Source organism: Gadus chalcogrammus, chromosome 8 (assembly GCF_026213295.1).
Source record: "Gadus chalcogrammus isolate NIFS_2021 chromosome 8, NIFS_Gcha_1.0, whole genome shotgun sequence".
NCBI classification, from domain to species: domain Eukaryota; kingdom Metazoa; phylum Chordata; class Actinopteri; order Gadiformes; family Gadidae; genus Gadus; species Gadus chalcogrammus.
In genome coordinates, this window is record NC_079419.1 from 16,884,932 (window position 1) to 16,910,030 (window position 25,099).

Below are 25,099 nucleotides of genomic sequence, written 5' to 3' on the forward strand. Positions count from 1 at the left end.
TTTTCTCTGTATCCCCCTCCTCACCCTTCCTACCCCCTGATCCCACACACACTCATTAGTGTTCTCTTCCCCCGAAACATCACTGCTGCGAAAGGAACCCAAACAACAATACTGCGTACGGAGGTGGCTTTTATCTGTGTTTCAGGCTGACATCTTCCCACTGCTCATTAGAACATGAGCGGGTTTGCTTCCTCACTGTGTGTATGTGTGTGCGTGTGCGTGCGCGCTTTAAACATTTCCAGCTTGAGCAGTAGGGAACCTTGTTAAAAAGACTCATGTTCTCATCTATATGTAAACATGACCTCCTTTGCTGCCTGATGATCATTTCCAGAATGGGCGGAAAGAGAACTGATGTTACCTAATGTAATAATATCTAAGGACTCATTATTCATGTTACTTCGGAGGAACACAATTTTTTTTAGTTCTCGCTTACCTACTTTCTACAATTCATACTATTTTATGATACTTTCATTAAACTCATTTTAATCATTGAAATTATTGCTTGTTTGCTATCAAAACAATATGAACAATTCAGGACCATTATACTTCCAAATATATTATGCAATATACTTAAATGTTCTCTTCATTGCAACTTATTATGTTGTGTCCTTTATATTTCTGTATGATGGTTCAGTTGTCTGTAAATGTATAATCAAGGCACACTTGTCCTTTATTGATGTGGTTTCCTTAAATACAATAAAAATATATGTTTTTGGAGGTATTTAATCTGTAGGACTTGAAACAGGTAAATTGTAATAAAACACAGTATGTTAGACATTCGCCATCTAGTGAACCACAACTTTTCCAATGTAAGAGATAAATAACTTGAAAAGAAAACATTGAAAGACCAAAACCAGAATATATTAGCATTTACCCAGTTGATTTTACATATTTCTCCCAAAAAGTAGGTATTGTGTTGTGAAAGGCATAGGAAAGGACTTGACCCATTTGGTAATAAAATTAAAGGTAATAAAAAAACGTGTTTTCATGTGATTGAAGGGCTAGGATGATCTTCACAGTATCTGCGTTCAAATCTTGAGTAAGGCACGGTCTCTGAGTGAACGGGCTTCAGGCCTGGTACAGGGGCACCACCCTCCTGATGGTCTGCCTGCATATGGGGCAGGTGGGCTGGGGCAGTGCCTGGTAGCATCTGTAGCAGCAGCACACGTGACCACAGTCCAGGAGAACGCAGCCGCGCGGCCGGCTCAGGCATATCACGCAGGCGTTCTCCAGGGGCGCCGCCGCCTCGTCCCGAGAGGTCCCGGGGCCCGGCGGCGATGCGGAGTCGGCCCCCAGCGTCTCGAACTCCCGCCTCAGGCGCTCCTGCTCCCAGTGGTGCTTCAGGCTGCGGTAGTAGCGCCTGGCCACCCACAGCAGCACGGCCGCCCCGGCCAGGGCGAACACGGCGGCCAGCACCTGCCACGCCGCCGCCTGGTTCTCCTGGTCGATGCGCAGGGTCTCAAAGTCCGCAGTGGTCAGGAAGTACTCGGAGCCGTCCGTGGGAGGGCGGAGCTTTAGCGCCCGGTCCGTGTCCAGGATCAGCTCCCCCACGCCCGTCAGAGTAGTACCCACCTGCAGGAAGACACACTGCGTTAGAGACCGCTCCAGAGTCACCTCGTTGGCAATTAACATAATCGTCTTCAAGTTAAACAACCAGTGAACACAACGTTTTCTTTTAAACGTGCAAATTAATCTCATATGATGTTAACATTGTAATCTATGCCTTTTTCCGGACGGCATGTGTCTGGGTGCCTCACGATCGCGGCGCAGTCTGCTTGGATGGTGAAGCCTCCGCCCGGTGTGGGTTAGAATTCCCGGACACATATAGTGTAATGCTAAGGTGTGTGTCGCATTTCATAAACAACATCCCTCATTGTAATTCTCATACACAATAACTTTACTAAAAAAGGATCATAAATATGCCATGGACCGTAACCATTGCAACTATCAGCCCAAAACACATTTTTTAACATCTCGTAGTGTTCATAGTCCAGCAGAAATGGGTTCACTGGCTCTTTAAGCAAAATTATATCTTCATTCATTAGCAATTCCGGAGATCTGTGTCTTGAACATGTCTAGCGCAAACAGGGGTAAGCTTGGCTCCCTCCGCACTCAACGGGTTCTTGGTTCATACCCCAGTGTCTGCAGTTAGTACATATAATACATGAGCCTAAGCCATGACCCCTACCTGCTCATTCATGAGTGTCAAAACCACAAGAAAACAAGTACCCTGTAAGTGGAAAAAGGGGTAAAAGCTGAATGCCTTTATATACAGCACCCACCACGGTGAACCCAACCGTCAAACCCACCCTGAGCATCTCTTCTGTCTCCAGCTGGCCTTTGGGCTTCTCCCCGCTCAGGTACTGTCCGATGATGTCGCTGAAGCCGTACGTGGCCTGGTGGAACTTCTCGTGGATCACCTCCATGTTGAGGGCCGACGCCTCCAGGGGGGACAGCACCCGGACCACCGCCTCCTCCGACCCCGCCAGGTGGAAGGGCACGGCGTGCACCCGCTGGTGCAGCACGCGCTCGCTGTCCGTCCTGCACGGAGACACACACACACACACACACGCACACACGCACAAATTCCAGCTGGATGTTCTGTTAGGTTAACAATTGGGGTTTCCCCCAATTGAAAGGGGAAGTTGAACTTTGGCCCTAAAATAATCCCTTCCATTTCTAATATCAAATGTTGGTTTGATCCTTCGACCATATCGCGGTTTAAGCACAATGGAACAGCCGTGTGTTCGTCTTAACGACCCCCGTCCTCACCATGCCCGAGCCAAGCCGTTCCACACCAGCTTGTGTTCCCTCAGCATCAGCTTCTGGACCACGCCGACGGCCCCCTCCTGGAACTGGCTCCTGAGCGGCTCAGACACGGGCTGAACCGTCCCTACGCGGTACACAGACAGGCGTGAGCTGGGTGTAGGGAGCGGTCGACAGGACCCAAACTGTCTGTGTATGTCCTACATGTGTCCAATATAATGTACCTGCCATATTTGTAGTTTAAGCTACCTTGCACATCTACGCATCTGATCGGATGCTAATTAACCTTTGTCCGTCCTCTTTTGCGAGTTCATTTTCCCAGTTTCTCCCTTACTGAAATGTGCACTTCATGGCCATGATGCTCTCACGAGGGTACCAATGACAAAAGAGTTGGATTACCTTCAATGACAACATACTGTAGACACTTTCCAGGGGTAACGTTTAGAAGGTCTGCTAGCTTTCCATCCAAGGTCAGCTGTGGAGCATCCTGTTAAAGAAATCCAGAAAGAAACAGTACTTGACCCAAATATTTACTAATGTTGACACATTTCAACTCAAGCTGAATCAAGGCATAGGCTTGCACATGCAGGCATTTACAAAACATTCAACTTCAGACCCTCCAGATATGATTCAAAATACTGCATGGATAAGATCCATTAGAGCAGACGATCACATGTGAAACCATATGGTGACATTTCAATCCTGAACGTACTTTTAGCTTATCTACTGTCTTCTTCTTCTTTCTGTACACGTAGTACAGGATCCCAGAGATTGTGAGGCTGGTGCCAAGGCACAACGCCTCAACAGCACTTACAGGAAATTCCTCCATTCCATTTGCACCTTCTTCCACCTATGAAAGAAAATGTAACTGCTTAAAATATGAATTATCTGCATGTGTCAGACAATCAATTCCAGAAACGACTACGTATCTCTCTATTAATAGGTGCAAATAAGCTTGTTTGAGAATGCATATCAGTTCAGTACAACTAAGTAGCTGTGTATAATGACCTTATCGTTACGGATAGCTCCAATATTTAAAGGGCATGAAAGACGCGCTCATAGCAGTTGCTTATCTTTTGGATTATTCATATTCACGCATTAAAAACATACTTAGAACATATATTTAGCTACGCTCTTGTTCATTTCAATAAATGTTTTGTGAGCGACTTAAATGCATACAGAATCCTCATTGTTTACCTTTAAAAGGAAAGTGTCAGGCTGTCATTGCGGAAGAACCTGTACAACTTCGGGTCACGTGACGTGGGTAATGACGCCGGAAGGATTTGCCTTGGTCACATGACCTGGGTGCGAAGCCGTCTGACGTGTGTTTTCCGGTCGCTCCACTTCTGTACGCCGAAATGGCAGGAGTTGTTAGGAGAAAAGCCCCTGGCCAACACTCTCATGTGTGGGCAAAACTTCGAACATTATGGCAGGAAAAGCATTTAATTTTGTTCAAGCCAGAATACACTCTTATGGTGGTGTCACTTCTCTGGTTGTTGGAAATTGGGATCAATGTATGGGTCATACAGAAAGTAGCGTGTAAGTAAAGCCATTGCTAGTTTGCTAGCATGCTAAGCGTTTTGCATGCATTTTAAACGTAGCTATTAGCTCAGCTAGCATTAGCAGGCAAGCCCCTGCCACCTGTCAAAGTATATTTACCCCCCTGACCACGGCCATCACCTGCTGTCTACAACATGAATTAAACTATTCGCGTGTGGTGTTTACTAATCTGTGCATTTTTAACACTTAATGAACAGATTCAAACAATTCAATTTTACAAATGTTAGAAGGATTTGTGATCATTAGCCATGTATTTAAATATCTGCTTATTATTCAGACACGGAGATAGACTGGAAGGCGTACATGGATGAGGTGGAGGGAGTCATTAATGGTACCTACGACTACAAGGAGCTAAAGGGAGACACCGGCCCCTTGGTGTAAGTAAATCAAAAGTATACGTTTCAAAATTGATCTCTTCTTCGAACCTTACCTACATTTAACTCAAGGTTTGTTGGTCATTTTTTATTCAGCTTGAAATCAGCCCAAAAGTAGTTTTCAAGAACAAGAAGATCATTAAGTACTGATTCTGATCCGTCTGAAATTATTGCTATGAGTGAGTCCTCAAAAAAGAATGGATTAAACTATACTCATGTTCTATCAATCGATGTTCCATATTTTTGGGTGTAAAATGAGGAATGATCATGGCTTCCGAATTACCATGCATTTAATTTAACAGTCTGTTTGTGTTGTAGGTATCCTGCAGGGTTTGTCTACATCTTCACAGCACTGTACTACGTCACCAGCCATGGGGTGAACATCCGTCTGGCTCAGTACCTCTTTGCTGCTTTCTACCTCATCACCCTGCTGCTCGTGTTCAGGATATATAATCGCACTAAAAAGGTCAGCCCAGACATGTTCATGGAAAAGGTTAAATAGTATGGACTAATTTGAAAAACTCGACCATTCAAATGTTAATAGTTACAATAGTGTCTATCCATAGGTGAAACACATTAAGCTTCAATCAGCAGATTTTTATTTTGTCTGATAGATAGTTTTTTGATTGAGTCTCACGATTGCAATTAGTTTATTCCACATAACTGGACATACAGATCCGGAATGCATGAATACTTTGAGATGAGCCAACCGAGTATTCAAAGCTTATATATTTGCAAACATTTGCATGTTTATATTCAGGTAAGTTGAACTTGCATTCCTGTAATCAGAAATAGACTTAAGTTCAACAGTGAGTGCATTGTGTTTATCTCAGTGTTGGACCGTTGTTCTTCAGGGTGGTACAGGTTAAAGCTAGGGTGTTTGTTTTAAGTCCTCTCCTTTTGCGTGGTTCCAGGTTCCTCCGTATGTGTTCTTCTTTGTGTGCTGCGCCTCGTACCGCATCCACTCCATCTTCGTGCTGCGTCTCTTCAATGACCCGGTGGCCATGTTGCTCCTGTTTGGAGCCATCAACCTCTTCCTGGATGGACACTGGACTCTGGGCTGTGGTGTTTACAGGCATGTACCACATTGTTTGTGTTAGTTTATCAATAGTGTTACTGCAATAGCCAATATTAAAAGAGAACCCAGTTATTTTTAGCACAGAGTCAAACAACCTAACCATTAGACTTGCCTGCTTACTGCCTTATGTAACCTTACTTTCAGATTGTTTTTGAAATAATAATGGATTTGTTTCCATCCTTAAAATCGATCATGAATAATGTGCTTCTCTCTCCGCCTCTTTCTGACAGTTTAGCAGTGTCTGTGAAGATGAACGTGCTTCTGTTTGCCCCCGGCCTTCTCTTCCTGCTCCTGTCTGAGTTTGGGTTAATCAAGACCATCCCTAAGCTGACTCTCTGTGCAGCCATACAGGTGGGTGTCAGCCCGGCCAACACGCCCACATGCATGTCCTGAGTCCTGTCTGATTCCATTACAAAATGAGGTAGACTAGGGGTTTCCTCTCTCAAGTACACTACCAGTGTTGATTTTGTTTTCTTTTAATATTCAAAGGCCTATGTCTTATTACGGTAATTAATCTGTACTTATAATGTTGAGTGTCAAGACATTTTGTCTGGTGTTTCCAGTGACAATCTGCTGTTTTGCCCTCAAACAAACTAACTTACCGGGCCATCCGTCTGCTTTCCCACCACAGCTGCTGCTGGGCCTGCCCTTCCTGATGGAGAACCCCCTGGGCTACATGAACGGGGCCTTCGACCTGGGCCGCCAGTTCATGTTCAAGTGGACGGTGAACTGGCGCTTCCTGCCCGAGTGGCTGTTCCTGAGCCGCTCCTTCCACCTGCTGCTGCTGTCCGCTCACCTGCTCACCCTGCTGCTGTTCGCCCTGCGTCGCTGGAAGAGGTGAGGCGGGGGGCCAGAGCAGAATGCTCCTGCAACGACTCATTATTTGATATGCATGTGCATTTCAAATATGCGTGTGTTTGCATATAGATGTCTAATTAAGCGTCGTTATTCATTTCTTTTATTGAGCTTTTTTTAAAGATTGCAATATCATAACCCTTAAATGTGCTATTTGTTTTGCGTTTATACCCCTAAGGTGTGTTCATTGTGTGCAAAATCAGAGTGACATTTGTTTTTAATCCTTTTGTAGGCCCGGGCAAAGTATTCTTGACCTGCTGAAGGAGCCGTCTAAGAGGAAGAACCCTGCTCAGAAACCCACAGAGGATCATATCCTTTACTCTCTCACTCGTTTTGTGGATGGATGGTCAATTTAACTATAAATACACAAAATAATAATAATATGATTGAGTAATCACATTTACCACTGTTTCCAAAGTAAAAGATATGACCGTTAGAATTATTGTGAAAATGCAAATTTCAAGGATAAGGATCTGCCATCTGTTTATTTAATTATAAGCCGATTCAGCGCCACTTTTTTACGCAGGGCAAATCATATCATCCCTTAATGACGAATCACAGCTGGTGCTGATACTGTTTGCCTCTAACTTCATCGGGATGTGCTTCAGCCGCTCACTGCACTACCAGTTCTACGTGTGGTACTTCCACACTCTGCCCTTCCTGCTGTGGAGCGGAGGGGTCGAGAAGCTTGCCCCCCTGCTCAGGTCAGTGGAGACCCTCCGTTGGTTAAAGGTGCTGTGTGGAGGATTTAGTGGCATCCAGTGGTGAGGTTGTGTAGTGCAACTAACAGTACAATTACAACATTCGTGTTATATTCCATTTCTGCCAAATCCGTACCGCTTGGTGCCACTCAATTCTACACATTGCACCTTTTAAAGGACCCCTATTTTAGCCATCAAGTCAATTAGATAAGCCCTCTATCTAGTGGACGGTCGAAACTGGTAGGCTGGTGGTTTGATCTTGTATGATGATTTATGTTTTATTTATGTTGGATACATTGTACATGATGACACTACCACTTGATCTCACTACGCCTCACCCTGACAGGGTAGATTTACAAATATTACATTTTGCAGGGGCAATTTTCTTTTAACGATTTTTTAATAGTGAGGAATTGTATCTGGAATTGGCAACATATAAAGAAGCTAGTAGAACCCCATAGCTTTCCTTCATCCTATCCAGTTCTCACTCCTAACGTGAGCCTCGTGTCTCCCCGTCCTCGACCCTCGTGTGTCGTGGGCACACAGGCTGCTGATCCTGGGTCTCATCGAGCTCTCGTGGAACACCTACCCCTCCACGGAGTACAGCTCGGCGGCCCTCCACGCGTGCCACCTCGTCATGCTGCTGTCCCTGTGGCTGGCCCCGGAGCCGGCCCCCAGCCCGGCCCCTACCCCGACCCAAGACCAAGGAGCGCCCCAAAAGGACAAGCAGCTCTAGGCTCCGTCCCAGCTAGACTCGGCCAACGCTGGAGCGTGGTTAAGGTCGGGGCCTGACCGCTGACTGAGTGGTTTCCCCCCCCCCCGACCCTCTCCCATCTCCCACACCCGCTTTGCCACAGCCGGTCCAGAGGGTCCCCTCCCCCCCCCCCCGAGTGGACTGTCTTAAAATGGAGGAGCGTACGGTTCTGGCCGTGTCAGCTACTCACCGGGGGGGTCACCGCCAGGAGAGAGCTCACTGACCTGGGGACGGGGGGGGGGGTGATCACACCCGTGGCAGGCCAGGTGTGTGTGTTTGTGTGTGTAACTCCTGCGCTGTGGTTCAGCAGGGGAACTGAAGGGGGTCTCTCAGGTTCTGTTTTAAACTAGATTGTAGTCAAATGAGAGGGTTTCAGCGTTGAAGGAGAAGCTGTGAAGGTTTGCTGTGCTGTAATATAGCTTGATGGAGAATGTGAAGGACATCTGTGAGTGGACATTTACCACCGCCCCTCCTCCTTCTCTGTATTTATTTTGTTGCGTAATTGTTACCAAACCATACTTTAGAAAAATGGTCATAATTCACAAGTGCATCAATATTGGCGCAGTTTACTGAAAGAATATGTTCTGTTGTGTTGCAACAAGTGAAAGTCTAAGCTTTACGTTCAGCTGTGTGAGGAATGCGTTTTGTAGATCCACAGGCATGAGTGACTGCCAAAAATAGAATGCAATAGTCAGGCAGATTCCTGCACAACTATGCTAGGGACAATCACGGCACTTCAGCATTTATTGTATTTAACTTACCTTCTTATTTCAATGTGGCTCTTCACAGAATAATCATTTGAATGTGAACAACACGCTTCTTTTTTTATTCAACTAACTAATGACCGGTTACCATGTTTGTTTGTTTTTGGTGCAAATTCACTGTTTTCAAAGTGATTTTATTTTGTAAAACAATAAATTCAAATTATTGATTAATCATGAGTCAAATACATATACAAATCCACTCTTTATTGTTACCTGATTATGGTACTCAGTAGTAGGCTTTAAACGTTTTAATTAGTACACCCACTCTCCCCTTGGGCATCAAAGTATATATTAGGAGCATATCCATATAACATTCATATGAAAGGCATGTATGTCATATGAATGCGCAAATGACATCCAATTTATAAAAGGCAACTTGGTCAACGTGAAATGTCAAGTAGTCATGTCAGAGAGCAGTCTGAACAGAATCTATCGCAAGGCATATCATGTGAAATCTTGGCCAGGGGACACTCCATCAGCTTGGCCCTTACATTGAATTCCTACAGTGGCGTACTCGTGGATGCACTGGCACTGCCTATCACCAGGGCCCTAACCATTTCAATCACTACTGCTATATTTGGCATCCCCCCCGTTGCCCCCGCCGCCCTCACATGTTGTTGGGGTTGTAACACAGCATGTTGAGCTGGATGTTCTCGTCCCAGTGGCGCAGCAGCAGGAACAGCTGCCTGGCCGCCCCCTTCAGCCCGGCCAGGTCCACCTCCTCGGGCAGCCGCTGGCCGCGCAGCCAGAAGTCGGCCTTGGCCGCCACCATCTCCCACTCCATGAAGTAGCCGGCGCAGCGGTGCTCCAGCCAGGCCAGAGCCACGGCCGTGGCCCAGCTGCAGCCCACCACGTCCTCCTGCTCGGCCCCCCGGCCCTCCGCCGCCGCCGAAGACGGGTCCGCCGGAGAGCCCTCGCAGGCGTCCGTCTCGGAGCCGCGCCCGCTGTCCGGCTGGCCCTGGGAGACCTGCAGCTCCAGGGAGCCCTCCTCGGAGCTGGGGAGGTCGGGCGTAGCGGTCGCCGGGGGCTCGCGCTCGGACTGACGCCTCAGCCGCGCCCGGGGCTCCAGGCCGAGCGGCGCGTGGTCGGGGGTGTGGTGGAAGGGGGGCGCCGGGGGGCGGGGCAGGGAGGAGGTGGTGCAGATGTGGGGCTGGGAGGGGGGCTTGCCGGCGCTGGGACAGGTGCAGCGGAAGGGGGGGCTGAGGCTCCGGCGGTGGAGGCTGTAGGGGGACGCCCTCTTCAGGCGGTCCAGGGGGATCTGGAGGCAGTCGGAGTAGGTCTCCGTCAGGAGGAAGGCCCCCGACGCCAGCTGCAGGCGCACCTGAGGACACAGCGGCGAGGCGTTCATAATCACAGCATCTACGTTCAAGCTGGTGTTGTGTATTTCTGGGACATCTCGTGCGGTTTCATGTCATGAATGATTCCCGTCTGTCGGCCTCATCACCAGCGGCAGGTAGTCTGGAGCCTCCGTCTCGGCTTGCTTCTCCGTCTCGGCCGACAGACAGTGGGTCTTGAGAGGGATGTGCTTTCCGGACGACACAGAGGACCTCAGTTTGCCCAGGGGGAACCTGCACACACAACAAACACACACACACACACACATGCACACACACACCAGGTTTGCGAATGATTTGAAAACATGCTTGATAGTTGTTTGAGGGCCCGTGTCAGGTGAAGGCCCCACCTGGTGCCGAAGAAGCTCTCCATGGATTTGCTCTCGACTGAACGCTGGGAGCGCGAGCCTGAGGCGTGGGGTGCCACGGCAGGGGGGCTGGAGGGGTACCCACCGCCGCCAGCGTCTGAAGAGTTACCAACGGTAAATCCACAGTTTACATTTCAACCTTCTCGCTTACTAGGCACAGGACGTAGTTAGAAAAGAGCTTTATTAATGGGAAAGAAGGACTTAAGGGCTGGTTACAGGTCTTACTTGAATCCCAGGATGTAAGGCTACATGGTGATGCTGGGGTCTCATCCTTATCTGAGAGGAAGAGACAAAGGGAATTATTTTCACAGAATTTTTTCAATTTAAATCACAACCTTTATTTACCTTTATTTAAGAATAATCTCAGTACATTGAAATCACAAAAAAAAAATACACACAAGTCATGGGATTAGGGTCACGATAGTTTAGGGTGGTGACTTGCAGCCAAATGTACCGGGTTCAAACCCCGATGTCCACCGTCCTCCCGTACCCCTTGCCCCTACCTACTCCTTGATCATTTTAACCTGAGTTCCCCTGCGCCCCTCTAGACGAGCGTCCTCTGAGAGGCCTGAGTGGTGGTTCACTATAGGCCTGAGTGGTAGTTCACTATAGGGCTGAGTGGTGGTTCACTATAGGGCTGAGTGGTAGTTCACTATAGGACTGAGTGGTGGTTTACTATAGGGCTGACTGGTGGTTCACTATAGGACTGAGTGGTGGTTCACTATAGGACTGAGTGGTAGTTCACTATAGGGCTGAGTGGTGGTTCACTATAGGACTGAGTGGTGGTTCACTATAGGGCTGAGTGGTAGTTCACTATAGGGCTGAGTGGTAGTTCACTATAGGGCTGAGTGGTAGTTCACTATAGGACTGAGTGGTAGTTCAGTATAGGGCTGAGTGGAGGTTCACTATAGGAGTGAGTGGTAGTTCACTATAGGGCTGAGTGGTGGTTCACTATAGGGCTGAGTGGTAGTTCACTATAGGGCTGAGTGGTGGTTCACTATAGGGCTGAGTGGTAGTTCACTATAGGGCTGAGTGGTAGTTCACTATAGGGCTGAGTGGTGGTTCACTATAGGACTGAGTGGTGGTTCACTATAGGGCTGTGTGGTGGTTCACTATAGGGCTGAGTGGTGGTTCACTATAGGGCTGAGTGGTGGTTCACTATAGGGCTGAGTGGTGGTTCACTATAGGGCTGAGTGGTGGTTCACTATAGGGCTGAGTGGTGGTTCACTATAGGGCTGAGTGGTGGTTCACTATAGGGCTGAGTGGTGGTTCACTATAGGGCTGAGTGGTGGTTCACTATAGGGCTGTGATCCAGTATACCGGTGGAGTTCCAGGGCTCTTCTATGTCTCCGCTGTCCCTGCTGGAGCGCCGGCGGCCCAGCCCCACAGAGTAGGCCCTCTGCCTGCGACTGCCTGACTGGGAGCCCTGGCTCGTCCCCAGACGCTCGTCTGCACACGCACACGCACAGTGACCACAATAGAGCCTCATCCACAATGTTGTTCAGACCTCAACTTTATACGTACTAGATCACATCACATTTTAGACAACAAGCTATGAATGATCATTTGAATGATGAATAATGAATGATATAGCAATGATATGAATGATGATGATGAATGCGTTTGTTGCGAGGCGTGCTGGGGTCTCACCTGCTCTGACCTCCAGGCTGCCGGCCAGGCCTGTGGCCGTGCTGCGGTCGGTGGCAGCGAAGGTGGTGTACATGCAGATGATGTTGCAGCGCCTGCTGGTCTGGATGGCTTTCACTCTGTAGCGCTTGGCCGGGCCTGAGACAAGCACAAACATTCATGCCGGCATAGGAAGTACAGTAAGTGTGTCGTAAACAATTTTACAACAGACTTTGTGTCCTTAACCTAAAATAAACTTTCGTTGCATTTCTGATTCCTAGTCCTCTCTGCACTATGTCAAATTGTTGTTATATACATATATTATATATATTGTTCTCCAGCTCATTTGTAAGTGGCTTTGGATAAAATTGTGTGCGGAAAGGACTAAATGTTAACGGTTTGGATTAAGTATATTGTCATAGGTTTGTGTGTGAGGCAATCAAGAAATAAATAACCCTAAAACCACCCACCATGCTCAATGTCGCTCTCCTTCTCCGCCATCTTCTCAAAGTCTCTGATGACGGAGCGGGCGGTCAGCTGGTGGAGCATCTCCTCCCAGGGGTCCTCGTATCGCCCCTCCCTGCCGCCCTCCTCCTCTCCGCTGTCGGGGCTGCCCTGCTCCTCAGGGGCCCACAGGGGGCCGAGGTCCACCGTGACCTCCCAGGACATGGGCTGGCCCCCCAGCAGGCCGTGGATGACGGAGCGGCACTGCCTAGGGGGGGGGGTCTCCTGGGGCTCGGCGCCGCTGAACAGGTAGTCTGGGTCTGTGAAGTGGTCCCAGTCCAGAGGGGAGGCGGGGAACAGAAGCCCGTCTGATGGAGAGAGGGAGAGAGGGAGGGATGGACGAACAGATAGATACGGTTAGACGGACGGATGGACGGACGGATGGATGGACGGATGGATGGACGGATGGACGGACGGATGGATGGATGGATGGATGGATGGATGGATGGATGGATGGATGGACGGACGGACGGATGGATGGATGGATGGATGGATGGATGGATGGATGGATGGATGGATGGATGGATGGATGGATGGATGGATGGAATGATGGATGGATGGAATGATGGATGGATGGATGGATTGATTGATGGACAGACATATAGATAAATATAGATCGATAAAGAAAAGCTAGATAGACAAATTTATGAATATATATAAATAGATAGCTGGATACAGAGATAGCTTGATAAAGAGATAGATAGAGACAGATTACTGTAATTGGAGAAATAGAAACAATGATGGAGGAAACTAGACACTTCAATTAATGAATACATTTCAGGAGAAAAACACAAAAGCAGAGCAGAGGGCTGAGGTAGAGGAGTCCTTCATGGGGGGCGGCTCACTGGAGTCAGTGAGGCTTCTGCGGGCGAGGACCCCTCTAGGGGTGGAGTAGGTCTCTCCGTCGCTCTCCTCCAGCCGGCCGCCCAGGGTCTGGTCGAAGGACACCCTCTCCAGCGCCCTGCGCAGGCGGTGCATGTCCAGGTCGCCCTGGGGGGAGGAGAAGCTCCGGGCCGCCATGGTGGAGCGCACCAGAGCCCGCTGTCTCTTGCGGGCGTCCTCCACCCCAGACAGCCGCCCGCTCGGGGTCTCGGGGATTGGGGGGGGGACAAAAGAGGTTTTTACTAAACAAATGACCAAAAACAGAGATGCTAAAAAAATAACAGAGCCACTCCAGCTTTTGGAAGTAAAAGTAGGGTGATTTCTGTTAACCTCATTAGTTTGTTATTAGCGGTACCCAGATGAACCGCTCCGAACAGCAACAAGTAAGAGAAAACACATATGGCGACGGTGCTTGATAGGGTACAAGCCATTATAAGCCTAATTAACTTCCTGGAACCTAGAATCAGCCGGGTTTAATGTAATTAGTCTTACCCTCTTGCTACTGTTAGTGCTTTCAGAGGAGAGGTCCTGTTGCCACGGCGACTCGGACCAGCGGGACAGCGAGGTCTTCTGCTCCGGCGCAGGCATCTTCTCCAGGCCCTGGGGCAGGGACCCCGCTTCCATCAGGGGCCCCGGGCGGGAGTCCAGGGGGAAGCAGGGCCCCCCGGCCGCCACGGACACGGAGGAGGCGTCGGTGTGGCTGGGGGGCCGCGTCGGGACGCCCCGCTCGCTGCTGAGCGAGCAGCGCGTCAGGACGTACTGCTCCTGGATGTAGGAGCGCTCCTGGATCCTCTGCCTCACGCCACTGGTCCCGTCCTGCTCCACACCTGGACCGGGCCCAAAGCTAAGAGTCAAGGATCAGCCCCGTATGTGTGCTTGGAGGCAGGAAAGGTGGATGCAGAACAGAAAACAAGCTAATCTCACGGTCTCTTTGGACAAAAGTGTCTGCTTAGTGAGTAATTGTGGTTAAATCGTAACTCTAAACTGTGAGTTGATGAATACCTTTGTCCTCTCACGGCAGGGAACAATGATCATTCATGCATAGGAGCTTACAAAAAACAACACATTGAGGCTTGGTAGAGGGTAGAGGCTGTGTGTGTCTCAGAAGAGTTGATTTGTCTACCTAACATCCTGTTCTAGTCTACCTGTTGTGAAGCGTGTGTCCACCCCAGGCGCCCCCTGGAGGTTCTGACCTGAACTGCTGCTCGGGTCGGCCTCTCGGGCGCAGGAGAACTCGCAGGAGATCTCCCTGGAGATCTCCTTCAGCGCGTCCTCCAGCTCCGTCACGTCCGTGGACGCCATCCCGGGGAGGAGCTCCGAGGTGGAGGGCGGGGACAGCTCGTCATTGGACGGCCCGAACACAGAGCCGGTGGAGCCGCGACTGGCCCGCTTGTCGTCCCGTCCGTTAGCCTATGGTAGGACAGGGATAGGCATGAGAGTGGCGTCTGTCTGTCTGGCAGGGCATCATTTGAGTTATCACATGATACATGTGAACACATCTTTTTTATTTTTTTAGAAAGCCCCTACCTCCATCTTTTTGCCTTTGTAATCCGACATATCGTAGAGAGTACAGTAGCCAATCAGCCGGTTCCCAGGGTAGAGGGGAGGGATCTCATTGGGGGAGAGAAGAGCCTCCATGTTCTCAGGGAGGTACCAGTCGATCCGCAGGTCGGTCAGCACCGGCTCAAAGGCCTTCTTCAGTGACTTTATTAACTGAGAACGTTGGACATACCATAACCATTACTATTCAAATGAAAAAATAGAGGTGTGAATAATGACATCAACATGTAAAAATAACAAACGTATTATTATAAACCAATCTCTTTCCATTTGAATTCACACGTTCTCCACTATGTGGCAGTGCTGTCACTTCTCCAACCTTTGGCTGAAGTCTCTCCTCCTCATCCAGGAACTCTGTGCTTCCCCCAGTCAGCTTGGCCATGCCCTGCAGCAGCCTTCTGCAAGCGCGCGGGCCCAGGCCTATACCAAAACACCTGCACAGGTGATGCTTGGGGTTAATCCATGAAGGATATAATTCATTCATTCATTTATGAATAGCTGAATAAATGAGGTAATTCAAGACAAATCTTTCCTCTACTTCTATTCATTATGTGTAAGTTATACAATTGTCTCCCTCTTATTACATGACTAAGCATCAACCTGATCATGTTCACTGGTATAAGCGCGTTGAGGCATATTGAACACATGGAAAGGACTGCTGCCTTGGTCGCTGAGGGTATATTTAGTGGCCGTCAAGACGGACAGAACCGTTATTTGTGTCGCAGAGAGAGAGAGAGAGAGAGAGAGAGAGAGAGAGAGAGAGAGAGAGAGAGAGAGAGAGAGAGAGAGAGAGAGAGAGAGAGAGAGAGAGAGAGAGAGAGAGAGAGAGAGAGAGAGATTACAAGCCATTTGGCTAATTAGAAGTCTGTGAAGGATAGAGGACAAACGGAGCGGGAAGCTACAGCATTAATGGCTCTGGAACCACAAGGGACCCGTCTGGATGGCAGTAAATCAATCAACATAAAGATAATACTGTTGTGAAACTCCTGAACTTGCCCTAACTTTGTGTGTATAGCAATATGCTGTATATCCACACATACACATAACGTATCTTTGTTTAGTGTATCATCTGTTTTAGTATTTTATTATTTATAAAATCATAGGCTAAATGTTATGTTAATTATATGTTATTGAGCATCTTAAAGCTGTATAAACCTAGTGTGCCGGTCTAATTTATGAGAGTGAGTAGATAGAGGTTTGACAGCAGCGTTAATCAGCCCTAACCTTGAGTGGACTGTTTTCAGTGTAACCATGCCCACATAGTGCCTCGTCCTGACAGCTAAAGTCCAGCGCTACAGCGGAGAATACTGATGAGGGAGGGGCAGCCTAGGTGGAGGGACTGGAGTCTAGGGAGCGGAGGACTGGGTGGGGAGTGGCGGTGGTTGAGGTGTGGGGGGGGACACACTGCAGAGGATAGCACTCAGCAGGATTAGTGGGCGGGGCTCTGGACCTCCGGCTCCCCTTCCTGGCAACTTTTCCCTTTCTCTTTTTTGCACGGTTCTGACTCCTTAAAGTGGAACATTAATATTTCTGACCCGGTCATATCTGTTACTCGTATAAAGGGATATATGAGGTTGTTTTTGTTTGTTTATTTCGTTTTCAATTACTTTTTCAATTCATCCATTATATGCTAGTCACACTGTATATTAGGACTGTGTATTCTATATTTGATACTATAAATTATATAAAATATAAACTATATAGTAATAGATATATTTCATATACTGCATAATGCCATACACTATATTATAAACTCTATATATGCTATAATCTATATAATATACATTATAGGCTACTGTATATTTAGCGTCTTCCTACCTGTATATTTTATACTTTAACCCTTTAACCCTTCTTCTACTACTATATACTTTTCCTGTAAATTATAAACTCTAAGCTACTCTCGTAAACTACTACCATTACCCAGTGTGGTACTGTAGTGAACTTGTCGAGTGCGATCACTAAATGTCCCCCCTCTCCGTGATGAAAGCGGGTTCCTCCACCAGGTCCGTCACTGTACCTGGCCGTGCATGTGTTCCTGCGCACCATCTCCAGCACCTTGCCCACGCCGCTGACCGCCCCGTCCGTCACCACGAACACCTGCCGGGGGCAGGTCCGCTGCACGGGCTGCTGGAACACCCAGGACAGCGCCCCCTGCAGGTTGGTGCCCCGCATGTCGGCCCGCATCCTCTGGACGTACTCACACGCCTGCACCAGAGTCACCTAGAGGGGGCGGGGGGGGGGGGGGGGGAGCGAGGGGAAGAGTTTTGGGAGCGCAAGGGAGGGAGAGGTAGGGGGGAGAGCGAGACAGAGGGAGGGGGAAAAGGAGAGACGGAGAGTGAGGGAGAGTGAGGGAGGGAGAGGTAGGGGGGAGAGAGGGAGAGAGACAGAGGAGCGAGCCATAGTGAGGTACAGAGAAGGATCGAGAGTGAGAGAGAGAGAGAGAGAGAGAGAGAGAGAGAGAGAAAGACATAAAGATAAAACCTGATTAGGTTAGGTTAGTGCAGATACCTCCGGCAGTGAGGTGGGCCTCAGCCAACAACACCTGCCCCAAAGCTCTGCCGCTTCCTGCACAAACAAACTCAACACATGTCTGTGTTGCTGCGATGCACCCACCCCTGTTTGACCTCACATGTGCCAATTAGAAAACGCAGAGTGGGTGTGTGTGTGTGTGTGTGTGTGTGTGTGTGTGTGTGTGTGTGTGTGTGTGTGTGTGTGTGTGTGTGTGTGTGTGTGTGTGTGTGTGTGTGTGTGTGTGTGTGTGTGCTTGTGTGTGCGTTGGTGAGTGTGTGTGTGTTGGCGAGTGTGTGTGTGTGTGTGTGTGTGTGTGACTTTAGAGAGGATGAGCTGAAGCTACCTCGGTCTAATATAGACAGAGTAAACACCCACAGGGTAAGTAACACCTGCCTTGAAGCTGCCTCAAATCACACCATGGGCAAACATGGAGGGGGGGGTGGGGGGTGTCTTCTGCCACGGTTAAAATGCATGAAAGGTCACCATATGGTCCGCTGTATGTGTAATGACTGTCCTCGCAGACCCCTGGACCGGCTAGAACCTGATACCCCTGGCTGCTACGGCAACCCAAGGAGCCGGCCTGCTGCCTGACTACTGAGTGGGAGGAGGCCGCGGGACACAAGCTCCCAGCATGCTCCTCTCACGTTTCACCACACAGGCCTCGCCACAAGGAGGGTACATAAGATCTGGGAGTTGAGCCCGATTTGTGAGAGCCCCTGTCAACCTTGTAAAGTATGTATTTGTAATTTTGTATCAACCATGGTTGATTTATTAACGCTATAAGATCTTCTGCAATGATTTTTAAAGCAAGTTAAGCTAGATTTACATTTTGCGGAAATGAATGTTACCCTACGTCAAAAAAAGAATGATCCTTGTCTGTTGGAGGTAGTAATGGTACTGCTAGGTAGTAAAACTCATGCTACTCACGTCGTTGCAGAGCTTGCTGGAGGTGAACAGGGCCTTGATGGTGGTCCCGAAGCCCACGATGTTGAGCATGGTACCCGGGGGTAGGCTCTTCAGGGCGACCACCATGCCCTCCTGTCAGCATCACAACAAACAGGGCTCAGGTCAAACGGCTCACAAAAACTTATACACATGTTCAACCCCTTGCTCACTCATCATAAGGGACCAAGGTTCAAATCAAGGGGTAGTTGACACAACTTTTATCTGAGTTAAATTGCTTCATAGGACCACACATACGTTCAAAACAACTATAAATGGGAGGAGAAGATGTGTGAAAAGTTGCTGTTCAAATGACTACATGTTACGAGCTTATTGTGTTATAGCAGATGATTCTATCACAAGTGACGTAATGGGACTTCAGATGCATGTCATTTTGAAGCAGGTTGGAGTGAGGCATCTTTATATCCTTCCCTTTAGTCTCAAGCCAACCCTTCCCCAAGCTCCATTGGGAGACGGCGGTCCAACCCCAAGCTGACCCAGACGGGTTCTCCCCACTGCTCTGCCCCCCCCCCCCCCCCCCCCCCCCCCCCCCCTGCAGCTCACCTTCACCCGGCGGATGTTGGCGCCGCTCATGCTGCCGCTGCGGTCGATGAGGAACACCAGCTCCCGGGTGGCCTTGTGGAGGTCCAGGGGGTCTCCCAGCAGGTCCGGGCAGAAGTTGAGCATCAGCACCGGGCTGCTCATGATGTCCTTGTGGTAGCGCTTCCTCACAAACTCCAGCTGAGGGTGGAGAGGCCAGCATAAGGCAGAGCTTATGATGGGGGATTGCTGACAATAATGGTGATGATGATGACGGCGATGATGTTGATTGTAGATGATGGTGGTGGTGGTGATGAAGATGAAGATTCAAACCCATTTACCTTCTTCTCAGGTTCCGACTCCTTCCGGGCACATCGGATGTAGTCCCGGCGTGCACACATCTGTTTTTCAAACTGGCTGAAGGAGAGCCTGCCTCTCTCCAAGATGACCAATGGGCTGTGAGGCTCTGGGGAAGGGGTTTCAGCGGGGTGGGTCAATCAGGGGCCAACAACAGACACATGCATCAAGTCAGTGAAGTGAAGCCAGTGGGGATTAAAAACCCCAACTAGAGGAGCGCCATGTGTTTGGGACCGACCGCTGAGGTGCAGGATGACCTCGATGTGCCGGTCGTAGGGGTGCTCCTGGGCCAGAGTGATGTAGGTGGAGGAGGCACTCTGGGCGCCGGGGTCCGCATCGGCCCTCAGGGCGTGGGTGGGGCTCTCCAGGCCTGGGGGGGGGTGGAGGGTACAGTCAGGTACGGGGGAACCGATTGACTTTACAATAAGGGTACGTTCATTCACCATTAACTAACGATAGCAAATATTTAGGATGGATGTAAATTTGTGCTGTGAATCTCTCAGTAATGCTTTAGATAAAGTATCACTGTCACACTTTAATATCCATATGACGGAGCACTATCAACTATTTGGTAGACGCTTTGATCCAAATTGTCTCACTGTAAATAATTGCAGATTAAGGCAGTGGTTAATAAGCATCCTGCTTAAGGATGCCCACAGGTAGGCTGTGGACATTAGGGTTAAAATCTAGAACCTTCTGGCTGGGACTCAAACACCCGACCCACTAGAACATCCTGCCCTGTTAAATGCAGACAAATGCCTCATGTCTATTTATAGATGACATTTGTTTTCAAAAGACTTATTCAGATGTCCGTCTCAGCTGGTTCATCTTCCTTCCAGGTCCATAACAGGGGTACTGAAGGACCCACCAGCCAGCAGGCAGGCCCCTCGGACCAGCAGCTGGAAGTTGAGCTGGTAGGGCACCGGGTTGGCGGCTGGGCTGGTGAAGATGAGGTGGGCACACCCCAGCTTGGTGCCAAGGGCCGGCTCCGGCTTGCCCGAGGTCCCACCGAAACAACTGGTCCCCCTGAGGGGACCCAAGGGACCGTAAGAACGGCGGTTTAAGAACGTGTGGTGGAGCCTCTGAGAGACATGACGCAGCAGATCGGTCCGATCCGCACCAACATGTGTTGTTCCTACCCTATTTCCTCCGATTTCCCGCCGGTTTCGCTCTTGCCGGCCCCCAGTGGCCCCGTGACGACAGGGGTGAGCAGGGAGGGGTAGGCGATGCGTATGGCCCCGTTCTCCAGCGTGGGCAGCTCCAGGGTGGTGCTGATGATGATGGACACCAGCTCCAGGGGGCCGATGACGCCCGTGCCCACGATGAAGGTGGTTCTCTCCAGGTCGTCGTCCAGGATCAGGTGCCCTTCGCACGGGGAACATTCCAGACGTTATCTCCACGCCGTAGGATTAAAGAGATACCAGAGGTGTGACTCAAACGTTAAAGGTTCCAAAAAATCGTTTTTTGTTTATAGTTATAGTTAACGTTTTTTTTTTATCAAAACTTTATTTATTTATTTATCAAACCATTGAGATTTCAAACTCTTTTCCAAGGGAGACTTGACAAAGTGTGTTAGAGATTTAACTTAACTGCTATCTTCTTCTGTCTTTATGGTCTAATGCATAAGACGTGTCCACGTTTCCCCTCTGTCATAGGATGTCTTACAATAACTGAAACACTGCACTTTCGTTTGATATATGGTTGTACTAAGTGAAAGCCATTTAAACGAGCAGGCAGTCGGCCAAAATCTGTGTAGCCCGTGCTGTCGCCTGCCCTCACAGACTAACCCATTAGCTGGAATGAGACCGGGTGAAGGCCAGCCATGGCACGGCAACGGCTATATTCATAATCATTATTTAACCCCTGAAGTGGTTACAATTATCGTTATTAATTTTACTTGTAGACGTAACATTTCTCTGGTTAATTTCAGCTGTAATGCAATGCATTCCTCAGTGCTCAGACATGTTTCTCATGTCTGTGTATTCCACAAGACTTAATTGGCCTTGTGGTTGAGGGAAAGCACTAAAATGGGTCTTCCAGTGGCAAACATAATCACGTTATGCTGATTACTGTCCAATAATCGTTGGTCTGATTCATGCGCCGGCTCAGTCAGGACATAGGGAGAACCGGCAGCTCGTGGTTTAATACACAACACAGACGACTTATCTAATTTCCAATCTGCAGCTCCTAGATGATATCATACCGGGAAAGCCTTATGACATAATGCATGCAAAAACGAATTGTAATCAAACCAAGGGCTACGATGAGCAGCACAAGACAACGCCTCCCGCCCCCCCCCTCACCCCCCCCCCCCCCTCACCGTTGGTGCACTTCATGTCCAGGCTGGAGCCCCCGCAGCAGCCCCCCCACTCCCCTCCGTCCCCCCCGCCGTCCACAGGTAACCCGGGGCAGCAGTCCAGGCAGCAGTCCCTCAGCTTCCCCCGGCTCTGGATCTGCACGCCCACCAGCCGGCCCGCGATCACCGCCTCGAAGCCCACCACCACCTCCTTCTCCCCCAGGGGGTACACAAACACACCTGGAAGCAGAGGCCAGGGACGGATCGATGAACAAGGCCGCCTCACACCTCCAACCAAACCAGGTCCTGGCTTTACCTTAACGGTACCCCGAACAGAACAAATAAGGGTACCGGGTTTGATACCCAATGAATGTCTGCATGTTACCTGTAGCCATCCCCTAGCAAGACACCTTAATTAAATGAGGGGCTTCGGATGAAGATATTTTCTTTATAAACTGCCTTCTTCTGGACTTTTCCCTGCAGACATGCAGTATGAGCAGTGGGAGGTAAGGCCCTGAAGCCCCCCCGCGGCCCATCACCTTCTATGGCCTCGGGGTCTGTGTTGGCGTAGGTGAGGTCCGTGGTGACGCCCAAGGAGCATCCGTTGGCACACGAGCGGATGCAGGAGGCCTTGAGGAGCAGCGGCTCCCAGGTGCTCCGGTTCCTCAGGCCCACCATGTCGTCTCTGAACCCCCGGACCACCCGCAGCCCTCTGCAACACACGCACACGCACAGGGACGGAGAGGGGGCCGTGAGGTACCTGCGCTCCACACAAAACGACACCCGAGTTGAACAACACTCGAGAGTGGTCCATTAACAGGGCACCCAAATAAATGATAAACTAATATATGCACGTATCGTCAAATCAACTTGTGTGGCCTACGAATATAACAAAGTGTAATTTAAAGTAGTAGTTAATGATTATAAGCCATATGCATGCAAATTCATCCTTAATCAACAACCTGGTACCCTCAAAATGGTTTATTGTTGATGGAATCTGTTTTTTCACTAATTGCTTACTCTCACTGTCAACAGAATAAAACACAAAAGTAAATAGTAGTCTATAACTTTATTGGCTACAATACAAACATGACTGCAGGTGTTAGGTAAATATACAGAAAATAAATATATGCTTTGTAGTTGAATAAAAGTATCTTGTTCCCTAAAATAGAGCTCCTAGAATAGAGGGGCGGAATGTTCCCGGTGCCCTTCCATCCCTGACAGAACACATTATGCATGCACAGCACATGTGAATGTGCAGTTAAGAGCTCGGGTTTTCCAGCCATGGCTTTATCATAGCAGCCTTTAGGACGCTTAGTGTAATCCCAGAGTGTTCTCTATGCGTCAAGTGGATCTAAGTTTACAACAGCTGCCTTCAAATGCATAGCGAAAGAAGGTAGGACTTAGCTTTATGTTTATTTCCTTTGTGGGATACATCTGTTTAGTTTACAGCTGGTCACTGTGATACCTGCTCCTGGACCAGCATCTCAACCCCCACCCCCCCCCCCTCCCCCTTAACACCCCTTAGTACCTTAGCAACCACCCATGGGTGACATTGGGGCAATCATTAACTTACTGGCCAACATTTACTAAACTATTTGTCTTGTTCTGCATGGGCTGTGGCTGCGTTCTCTCTGGAGATGTCATGCAGACCAGGCAGTGGTGGTCTTTCTCTCTGCCCTGGCCGCTGGGTGCAGGGGGGCACGGCATAGGAGAGGTTCATACCATTTATATTGTTTAATGAACTTAGAATAAATAGTTAATATTATTGCCAATATAAATCGTACTTGGCTTTTAAATGCATGTATTGTCATAAGTATGCATTTTATCTAGAAAGATACTTAAGTTATAGAAATAACAGCATCAAGGTACCTGAAAATAAATCACAATCTATCACTCAAGTGGAAGCAGGTGTAGAGACCACAGAATCTGTTCAGCGACCAGTCGATAGAGTGTGTGTGTGTGTGTGTGTGTGTGTGTGTGTGTGTGTGTGTGTGTGTGTGTGTGTGTGTGTGTGTGTGTGTGTGTGTGTGTGTGTGTGTGTGTGTGTGTGTGTGTGTGTGTTTGCTCTGGTCCAGGTAATGGTCCTTTCACATCTACCATTTTAAGTAGATCAACAGCCTCCATCTGGCTACCGTGCTTCCAACTAGAACAGGCAAATAAATGTCAGCTTTTTGAAGTGGGCCAAAACTAATGCAACACAAAGTACACGTACTGCACAAAGTACACACAGAGGAAAAACAAAGGAGCTTTGTGGTATGTCACTCTGATGACAGAATAAATAAAATGACCAAATATGATTTTGTGTCTGTATTTATATTCCTGTTACACTCACGCACACAGGCAGTCTCACAAACAAACACACACACACACACACACACAAACACACACACACACACACACACACACACACACACACACACACACACACACACACACACACACACACACACGCACAAACACACAATGATAAATGATGGAAATGTGCTTAAGGGATAGTGGTAGGGACGGGAGCATTAAGTTCTACTCTCTCTCACAATTCTCTCTCTCTCTCAACACACAAACACACGCACACGCACACGCACACGCACACGCACACACACATACACACACACATGCACACACACACACATAAATAAACAGGTTGAAGTTGCCTCTGGACCTCTCTAACATAACGTAATACATATTGAATGGGGCTGACTGTACTGTAATTCAAGATACACTGTCCTTGTGCATGTCTATTACACATGGTGATGAATGACACTTTATGTATTATTAAGTTGACTCAGGCTATTTTCAAAGCTTTGTATTTCTTTCCAGATTGTGCATCAGCACATCTGCTCCAGAGTTAGCTGTAATCAACACTGCAGTACTCGCGGGCAAGTAAAATACCAAGAGGGGAAAATGCTGAATCAATAAAGCCTCAGATCACTTACAGTCGGTCAATGCAGTATTTGTTGATCCCTCGGTGCCTGTAGTCAGAGTCTGCATCACTCCATCCAGCACTTCCACAGTCCGCAGGTTTCCCGTTGATACCAAACCCTGTTATCCACTAGCCCCCAATTATGAACGCAATAGTGCCTCTCTCTCTCGCTCTCTCTCTCTCTCTCTCTCTCTCTCTCTCTCTCTCTGTGTTTTTTAGTGTGTCTCTGTCCCTCTATCTCTCCCTCCCTCTCTTTTTCTCTCCCTCTCTGTCTGTGTCTATGTCTCTCCTCTCTCTAACTCTGTCTCTCTCTTCTGTCTTTCTCTCTTCACCTTCTCCCCCTATTCTCCCCCCCCCCCTCACTCCCGCTTTGACTTTTCCTCCTTCCCACCTCTCTCTCTCTC

General features: G+C 48.8%; 3 protein-coding genes across 4 annotated transcripts; 1 reads left to right on the forward strand and 2 right to left on the reverse strand.

Annotated features, from left to right (window-relative positions):
• Positions 1 to 469: 469 nt before the first annotated feature.
• On the reverse strand, positions 470 to 4,071 carry mul1a (mitochondrial E3 ubiquitin protein ligase 1a). Of its 2 annotated transcripts, none has more exons than XM_056596922.1 (6): positions 3,775 to 3,954; positions 3,479 to 3,616; positions 3,166 to 3,253; positions 2,773 to 2,893; positions 2,310 to 2,541; positions 470 to 1,572 (listed from the first exon to the last, which is right to left on the reverse strand). In XM_056596922.1, the coding sequence occupies exons 2-6, from the start codon at positions 3,593 to 3,595 to the stop codon at positions 1,069 to 1,071; spliced, it is 1,062 nt and encodes a 353-aa protein (XP_056452897.1). In that variant the 5' UTR covers positions 3,596 to 3,616; positions 3,775 to 3,954; the 3' UTR covers positions 470 to 1,068. The 2 variants fall into 2 exon arrangements, with proteins under 2 accessions (XP_056452897.1, XP_056452896.1); XM_056596921.1 differs by lacking the exon at positions 3,775 to 3,954 and adding an exon at positions 3,964 to 4,071 and having other exon boundaries at positions 473 to 1,572.
• alg3 (ALG3 alpha-1,3- mannosyltransferase) lies at positions 4,072 to 9,051 on the forward strand. The gene is made up of 9 exons (XM_056596920.1): positions 4,072 to 4,305; positions 4,604 to 4,703; positions 5,019 to 5,166; positions 5,615 to 5,775; positions 6,009 to 6,129; positions 6,410 to 6,615; positions 6,866 to 6,941; positions 7,192 to 7,337; positions 7,881 to 9,051. The coding sequence occupies exons 1-9, from the start codon at positions 4,125 to 4,127 to the stop codon at positions 8,068 to 8,070; spliced, it is 1,329 nt and encodes a 442-aa protein (XP_056452895.1). The 5' UTR covers positions 4,072 to 4,124; the 3' UTR covers positions 8,071 to 9,051.
• On the reverse strand, positions 8,832 to 24,785 carry vwa5b2 (von Willebrand factor A domain containing 5B2). Its single transcript, XM_056596919.1, has 22 exons — positions 24,709 to 24,785; positions 22,312 to 22,484; positions 21,797 to 22,012; positions 20,616 to 20,841; positions 20,345 to 20,502; positions 19,715 to 19,846; positions 19,461 to 19,585; positions 19,144 to 19,320; positions 18,565 to 18,675; positions 17,144 to 17,346; positions 15,446 to 15,560; positions 15,094 to 15,279; positions 14,760 to 14,976; positions 14,059 to 14,393; positions 13,530 to 13,773; positions 12,651 to 12,992; positions 12,205 to 12,339; positions 11,875 to 12,003; positions 10,780 to 10,830; positions 10,537 to 10,651; positions 10,297 to 10,420; positions 8,832 to 10,173 (listed from the first exon to the last, which is right to left on the reverse strand). Exons 2-22 carry the CDS (start codon positions 22,448 to 22,450, stop codon positions 9,460 to 9,462), a joined length of 4,194 nt encoding a protein of 1,397 aa, XP_056452894.1. The 5' UTR covers positions 22,451 to 22,484; positions 24,709 to 24,785; the 3' UTR covers positions 8,832 to 9,459.
• Positions 24,786 to 25,099: the final 314 nt, after the last annotated feature.

Coding starts and splice junctions, on each gene's coding strand:
- mul1a (XM_056596922.1), bottom strand. CDS start 3,595: ATGGAGGAATTTCCTGTAAGTGCTGTTGAGGCGTTGTGCCTTGGCACC. Junction 2,894..3,165: donor ACAGTATGTTGTCATTGAAG/GTAATCCAACTC, acceptor TGTACCGCGTAG/GGACGGTTCAGCCCGTGTCT. Junction 2,542..2,772: donor AACGGCTTGGCTCGGGCATG/GTGAGGACGGGG, acceptor GTCTCCGTGCAG/GACGGACAGCGAGCGCGTGC.
- alg3 (XM_056596920.1), top strand. CDS start 4,125: ATGGCAGGAGTTGTTAGGAGAAAAGCCCCTGGCCAACACTCTCATGTG. Junction 4,704..5,018: donor GGAGACACCGGCCCCTTGGT/GTAAGTAAATCA, acceptor TTTGTGTTGTAG/GTATCCTGCAGGGTTTGTCT. Junction 6,616..6,865: donor GCCCTGCGTCGCTGGAAGAG/GTGAGGCGGGGG, acceptor ATCCTTTTGTAG/GCCCGGGCAAAGTATTCTTG.
- vwa5b2 (XM_056596919.1), bottom strand. CDS start 22,450: ATGGTGGGCCTGAGGAACCGGAGCACCTGGGAGCCGCTGCTCCTCAAG. Junction 19,847..20,344: donor AGGGGCCTGCCTGCTGGCTG/GTGGGTCCTTCA, acceptor ACCCCCCCCCAG/GCCTGGAGAGCCCCACCCAC. Junction 19,586..19,714: donor GGTCATCCTGCACCTCAGCG/GTCGGTCCCAAA, acceptor CCCCTTCCCCAG/AGCCTCACAGCCCATTGGTC.